Here is a 7612-nt window from a genome sequence, read left to right on the forward strand (position 1 = left end):
AAAAGGATATTAGACATAGCAAACTCATATAAACATTAGAAACAATACTGTAGTGTTGCCTGTAATCACATAAATGTCCCACGACATAAGATCTGCGAACACTTCCTTGGTCACGGTTGCGGTGCGTGTGTCAGAAGAGACGTTTGAAGTTTCACAAACACATCCCTCTGTCATCACCACCGACATAAAGTTGTGCATTTACACGTCACGAACGGCTGGATCCAGGTGAAAGCAGCTGTGGACGGATAGAAACCGGGAGACGCAGCGTCCACCGGCCGCGCAGGCTGCCCGCGGACGGGAACCACTTTCTGGCAAGGCGGTCACTTTCTGCCGCGACACCTGTCTGCGGGCTTTCCGGACGAATCTCGTCACAATCGTGAAAATGACGTGGACGAGGTCTCTGTGTTTGTCACGAGAACCTTCATAAACTGGACTTAATAGCTGCCTGTCTGTCTGCCTGTCTGTCTGTCTGCCTGTCTGTCTGTCAGTCTGTCAGCCTGTCTGTCTGTCTGTCTGTCTGTCTGTCTGTCTGTCTGTCTGTCTGTCTGTCTGTCTGTCTGTCTGTCTGTCTGTCTGTCTGCCTGTCTGTCTGTCTGCCTGTCTTTCTGCCTGCCTGTCTGTCTGTCTGTCTGTCAGAATGCGCGTTAGTGTTGGCGTTGGAAACGCAATAATATTATGGGATAGCAGTTCGGTGGGTGGGTGGCACGGCAGCGCGTGCGTGTGGTGCTGAAGATGGGGGCAGCTCCGTGATGCTCCGTGATGCTCCGTGAGGCTCCGTGATGCTCCGTGAGGCTCCGTGAGGCTCCGTGAGGCTCCGTGAGGCTCCGTGATGCTCCGTGAGGCTCCGTGATGCTCCGTGAGGCTCCGTGATGCTCGGACGGACGCTCCGACCGCCGGAACGAGTCCCATAACAACCCGTCGGCGACGCGGTCCCGTTTGAATGAAGCCATTTCCGACGCGCGTCCGCGGCGAGCGTGGCAGGTGAGACGCGCGATGGCGCATCGTCCGTTTGTCTCCCGTGTTGTCTTGACATTTTCCCGTCTTGCTTGCGACAGCCCTCCTTGTCCTCCTTGTCCTCCTTGTCCTCCTTGTCCTCCTTGTTCTCCTTGTCCTCCTTGTCCTGCGCGTCCTGGACGTTGTGTGTTGATGACATTGTTTTGCAGCTATTTCCAACGTTTTGAAGAACGTTCGATGCCCCCCCCCCCTCCGCCCCCCGGAGAGCGCGCCTTGAGGCTAATTAATGCACATATGCGCGAATATGGTTTTTACGATCGTCCGTATGGTTTGTTACGGTTTCATTCTCTCGGACGTAGGAAGGAAACACCGGCTGTTGCGGATCCTCGACGGGGGAGGCACGGGCATGTTATTTCTCTGCATACCGCTGGTGGAAACAGGCCTTAACCGCGGAGCCCTGATAGAATGTATCACATATGCCAGATGTGATGCACGACTCATTGGCGGCTGTTTGTCTTTGTCCTACTAGTAAATTAGCAATATAAAAATATTCAACAAAAAACATTATCTGCAAAAACACAACATCGATGCTGTAAGAATTTTGAATGGGGCTGATTGAGAGGGAGTGAAGGGGGCCAACACAACATCATATACCGTGATCATTCGACGAGGAGACGAGAGAGTCCCAACACAAGGAGGCTCATGTGGCCTCCTCCTCATACACGTTTTCGTCGAGCTTGTAGGATGGGGGGGTCGTCTAACCATAGTCCGACCACCCTATGTTACTGTGCCATTCGGAAGGGACTTGGGCGGGGCTTTACCTCTCAGTGGGGGTCTAAATAATAAATAAATAATAAATAATGCATAGATCCGATAAATATGTGCCACATTTTTTTTTTACATCAATTCAATGACAGGAAAGTAGATTGACGATAGCGATGAAATGATGGGAGACTTGTTTTCTTTGTTCCTGTTTTACTTGGTGATAGTGATTTTAAACAAGATTTACTTGATAAGGTCTGGGACCGGCTGATCGTAGATCTGACCATGAATGGGGCAGAGCAGCTGGTGAAGTGAAGCGCTCGCAGAACCCGTTTCCTTTGAGGGACACGTACAGTAGTAAGTGCTCAGTGGTCCGTGCCGACCTTACGGCCTTTTCCCTATTGATTTATTATAATGTACAATGCTCAACACACGTGTTAGTTTTTTCCAACCCCCAAAAGCCTTTCCTTTGGTTGCTTGGAGACCACCCTATAAGGCATTTCTAATAGGACTTTGACCCTTTGTCCCGTCTTGTTTGGATGCATTTAACAATACACTCCGATTGAATTGCTTAGCGATGCTGATCGCGTTACATCTGGAGGGCTCGCTGTGTCTTTGTTCACCTCCCTTTTCTTCTTCTGCCTCTTTCAGATGGAAATGTGCTCCCTCATACCTGTTTATTAACTAGACCGTTCATGAAGACGCAGGTGCCCACAGAGGACGCCCTCTCACAAACCGGATAGAGGCAGTCGGGTATATTTTGTACAGTTTTTCAACAAACGTTTGAGCCTTGCACGCACCTTGGTCGATGGCCATAAGGGTTCATTGAATGAACGCCGTGCAGCCTGCTACAACGACGAGGACCTTGCTTCCCGCTGACCCTGTTCTCTTGTGGCAGGCTTGAGGATGCGCTCCCTGAGGAAGACGGTGTTGCTAGCCGTCTTGGTGTCAGCGGTTCTGGTCTTGGCTCTGCTCCATTCCTGGCCCGCCCGGGGCTACACCACCGTGGATGTGTCGCGGCAGCCGGGGTCCCTAGCGGAGAGACACCTGGAGGCGCTGCTCCCGGAACCGGACCGCAGATTGGGAAATATCCCCTACCGCGTGCGGGATAGCGTCGCAGGGTGGGCGTTGCAAAGGGTCTCTTTCAAATGAGTATTATTGAGCGTTAACCCGGAACAAGCAAGTGAATGATGACTGATTTCCTCTCCTGTTTGTGGCTGCTGTCCTTCCTCCAGTCTGTTAGCCCGTAATGGGTGCGTGTGTGAGGGCAAGAGTGCGGCCGTCAACCTGCCCTTCGCCCAGCTCTTATTCCCACGGGTGTCGGCCCACTCCCTGCACACTGCCTTCGAGGCTTCCGAGCTGGAGGAGATGAAGAAGAGGAGGGCCGAGGAGTACCAGGGCTTCCAGATGAGGTCAGAACTAGCGCGAAACAATAACACGTTCACTCTTTAGGGTGAATAAAAGACCATCTGTTGAATCCGATCGTGATTTAACATCGTTTTATTCAAAGTATTTGTGCTGTCTAGGCTCCGCCTGCCACACAGGGCCCCCCCCCAAGTTGCCTTTTCAGGGCCCGGCGACACAGAGACACAGGCAGAGATGTTGCAGACACACCAGCTTATTATAGAGAGCGGGCAAGACGGAACAAGCCGGGAGCAGATGGAAACATGTCACGACAGGGGCTCTGCTGTGTGTGTGTGTGTGTGTGTGTGTGTGTGTGTGTGTGAGGTGTGTGTGTGTGTGGGGGGGGGTTTACCTGCTGTTCGTTGATTGCTCTGACGAGCAACAGGCGTTCAGACACCTCTGATCCCGGGCCCAATTACCTAGCCCCAAGACAGGTGTGGATGCTTAAACCACACCACCCCCACACCACGCATTAATCTGTGTTTGATCGCCCAAAGTAATTATGCCAAAACCTGCTGTTATCCTAGAGAATTTCTCAGTCTAGACAACTGCCAAGTCACTTTGACGAACTGAACCTACCAAAACTGATTTTTTTTTGTTGTCAACATTTGCCATTTAGGACCCAGACTCCTGCAGACATGCTTATAATCGCAGAGGCCAACAACCCCCTCCAATATCCAACACAGGGGGTGGAGGTGCGGCCTCTGAAAACCGTCCTCATTCCAGGTAGGTCTCCGGAAAGCAGACGACACAGATGCCATCGCGTTTGCCTTTCGATTGGTTCGTAATTGATTTTAAAAAAAAACCCGGGAAAGCTTAAGGCTGCCCTCGCCCGCCAAGGCCTGGTGGCATTGTCCAACCTGTGTGTGGCCCGAACCCAGGACCGTACGGTGAACCTCCTTATATTCCTGCTCCTCGAACGCCGATGGCTTCTCGTTGAGTGCGGCGGGTAACGGTCTGCGCGGCTGCGTTCGGCAGCAGTTTGTTTCGATGTGACTTTACTTTTCATTGGAAGGTACCAGGACCCTTTGTGTATCAGGGGTGGATCACTGTAGTCATTCAGCAGATGTACAAATATGTGAATAAATGTCCGTTATGTGGCTGGACAAGGGCAGGAGAGCCAAACCCAGTCAGGAGTACATCGAGCTGGTTGGGAGACTTCTCTTTTTGGTACTTTTAAAGACTTTCCAAGCGGATGACGAATGTTTGCTGTGCTGCCTTTGCAGGGTTGGCCCTGCGGGACGTCCCCAGGGAAAATTACTCGGCAAGTTCACGACACACTCCGTTCCGTCCAATATGATCCCGCGTCGCTCGTACGAGACGTTTCACGTGAACGGACCCCCCTCCCCCTCCCCCCGCAGGTCAACATCAGCGCCACGCTGGGAACCCTGAACGTGGCAGCGGAGGTGGAGAGGGTCAAGGTCAGAGGCGACGGCGAGATGCGCCTGACCCTGTCCAGCGCCCTCCTACCCAACCTCAACCGCCAGCTGCAGTTCGTCACCTACACCAACACTCTGTTCCACCCCAGCACGGCGGACACAGGTGAGGCTCGGCCGGCGGTCGTGGCTCGCCTTTCCCGCCCGGGGCCTGAAAACCCATTGTTTTTTCTGTTGTTGTTTTTTTTCTCTCTTTGTGACTATGCCCCGCAGTGCAACTCGAAACGGACGGACACCAAGCCGCCTTCGTTATCAAGATCCGTCACGGCGTGACCCCAAAACTCTACAATGCGGGACCCAAAGGAGGTAGGATGGCACACAAACAACAACCCCCCGCCAACAACAACCCCCCGAGGTGTATCGCGCGGGGAGCGATACACCTCTCGCGTCCACGTCGAGGGCTCACTGTTCTGCGACCTCTGACCCGCTTGCCTTGCAGAGTACAATGTCAGCGCCCTCGTTACCATAGCGACCAAAACGTTCCTGCGTTACGACAAGCTGCGAGACCTGATCGACAGCGTGAGGCGCTACTACCCCACCGTAACTATCGTAATAGCCGACGACAGCGAAAACCCCAAAACCGTCTCCGGTCCCCACATTGAACATTACATCATGCCTTTCGGAAAGGTACGGCGCCGGCGAAGCTTTGCAACCGTTAACGGCAGGTGGGGCGACGGCGGTGGGGTGACGGTGTCCTGTGATCTCCTGTGCGCTAGGGATGGTTTGCGGGACGGAACCTGGCCGTTTCCCAGGTGACCACCAAGTACCTGCTGTGGGTGGACGACGACTTCATCTTCACCTCCAACACCAAGCTGGAGAAGCTGGTGGATGTTTTGGAAAGAACTACGCTTGATCTGGTCAGGGACAGCACCGCCGTAAAAGTGTCGTTGTGGTTGTTGGGTTTTTTTTGTTTGTTTTTTGTCTCTGTTTTCATTTAATCAGTGAGTCGCACAGCTATGCCTAACGGGTTTCCTCCGCATGTTTTCTGTTCCTGCGGTCCAGGTGGGGGGCGCGGTGCGGGAGGCCACGGGCTACACCGCCACCTACAGGCAGACCATCTCCATCGAGCCCGGCGAGGAGGACGGCGACTGTTTGCACATGAGGAGGGGCTACCACCACATCATCCAAGGCTTCCCCAACTGCGTCATCGCCGACGGCGTCATCAACTTCTTCCTGGCCCGCACCGACAAGGTCCAGCAGGTCGGCTTCGACCCGCGCCTGGCCAGGGTCGCGCACCTGGGTGAGAGCGGCGCCGCGCGGCCTCAATGACACGGTGTCGTACCCGGGGGCCGCCGCCGGGGGCCGCCGCCGGGGGCCGCCGCCGGGGGTTTTGGGCCTCCGTGAAAAGACATCACAGCGGGGCGGGGTTGGGGGTTGGGTTTGGGGGTCGGGGCTGACGTTCGTGACGCGACACGGCACGGGACGCGCGGGGCTTTTTTTTTTTTTGTTTGGTTCAATTAAAATGAGATGAATACGTCTAAAATAAAAACACACTGTTTTTATGTTTTCTCTGGAACCGGGGGGGGGGGGGGATACGTGCAGCGGAGGAAATATGTGCCCTTATTCACATGCTGGCGGGGCGGGGGCCGTTAAAGCCGGAGCGTGCAGCTTGTGCGTTCGAATAGTTGAAAGAAAAAGTGCGCAAAAGGGCCCTTAGAATCGTCTCCACCTGCCAATACAGTGCCACTGGTTATACCAGTTTTAAATTGCTAAACTCCATCAATTCGTTAAGATGTAATAAGTAAGTAACGCGATGTTCACGAGCTGCTTTTCAAACGCTGCCACGAAGTGCCTCGCAAACTTCACGAGTGGTGGAAAACAGCAGAAAACACAACTTACTCGCCCCTCATGTGTGTTGCGCAGAGTTCTTCATCGACGGGCTGGGCTCCCTGCACGTGGGCTCCTGCGGCGACGTCATCGTCAACCACGCCACCAAGATCCGGCTCCCCTGGGTGGGTCCGTCGGAGAGCGACAAGACCTACAGCAAGTTCCGCTACCCGCCGGCCTCCTCCGACGCCAGGCAAACCAACAACGGCCTGCTCTTCTTCAAGAACCGCTTTCAGTGTTATACGCATAATTAGCTCCTCCCCCTCCCTCCCCTCCTCCTCCTCCTCCTCTTTCCGCCTCACCTCTGCACCGTCCCAAGTTGCTAGAGAAGTTCCCGCACGTGCCCCCCCCCCCGCGGCCATCAGCGCACCCGCTTCCACCGCGTCCGCCGCAGACGTGGGGGGGACGCCGCCTCCCAAAAAGCCGCCGTCCCCCCGTGAGGGCGCCTCCAGGCGGAGGCCGGATGTGGAAGTGTCGCATCGGCGGAAGCGCGAAAATGGGGCGGCGGCGCGCCGCCGGGCGACAAGGCGGACGGGGGCGCACGGCGGCGCCTTGGTTACGTGGAGGTCCACAACGGGAACTGTGAGTGCCAAATCAAAACTCTCTCGATTTGTGACGTGGAGGGGGCATAGTGAGTTACGTGCCTAAAATTGTGTCCGGCTGAGCACCCCAGATTCCTTCCACGGTTCGGGATCTGGGGTCGAGCGGGAAATTAGGAGGAAAAACCAAACGAAAGCCACTGGATACGTTAATTGGATGTGTGTCGTCCCCCCCCCCCCCCAGCGGTTAGAGAATGAGGAGTATTCCTTTTTCTTTTATTTATTTTTTTAACCTGTGCTGCCATCATGCTGCATACAACAGGGTATTTGTGCCATTGCATCTAGGACAGAGTTGTTCTGCAAGTGGAGTTCAAGTTCTCAACCTGCGATGGAACTTTTTATTCATTCTTTAATCGTGAAGCACCGCTGCAATAACACCGTCCTGCGGAGAATGAGGAGAGTCCCTGAGCAGAGTCCGCGAGGGGACGCTTCTCAGAGGACCATCCTGTGGAGGTGGAGCTCGGTGGGTGGAGGGGCCAAAGTCCGGGCACCATGGTTCAGGGCGCGTGTTTGTTTTGTGTCGTGGTTTTGCCGCCCCTGACCCGGAGGAGGAGGAAGACGAGGAAGAGGAGGAAGATGGGGGGGGGGGCCTTGTGTTCTCTGTCCGCTTCTTCATCTTCAACCAGCATC

At 54.6% G+C, this 7612-nt stretch overlaps 1 protein-coding gene across 1 annotated transcript; it reads left to right on the plus strand.

The window, feature by feature from the left end:
* Positions 1-2622: 2622 nt before the first annotated feature.
* On the plus strand, positions 2623-6637 carry b4galnt1b (beta-1,4-N-acetyl-galactosaminyl transferase 1b; the record flags this gene model as incomplete). The annotated part of the gene is made up of 10 exons (XM_080001502.1): positions 2623-2837; positions 2952-3128; positions 3740-3846; positions 4347-4384; positions 4482-4662; positions 4770-4862; positions 4996-5183; positions 5273-5413; positions 5559-5796; positions 6420-6637. The coding sequence occupies 10 exons, from the start codon at positions 2623-2625 to the stop codon at positions 6635-6637; spliced, it is 1596 nt and encodes a 531-aa protein (XP_079857628.1).
* Positions 6638-7612: the final 975 nt, after the last annotated feature.

The sequence above is a fragment of the Zeus faber genome, assembly GCF_960531495.2.
Source record: "Zeus faber genome assembly, chromosome: 5".
NCBI classification, from domain to species: domain Eukaryota; kingdom Metazoa; phylum Chordata; class Actinopteri; order Zeiformes; family Zeidae; genus Zeus; species Zeus faber.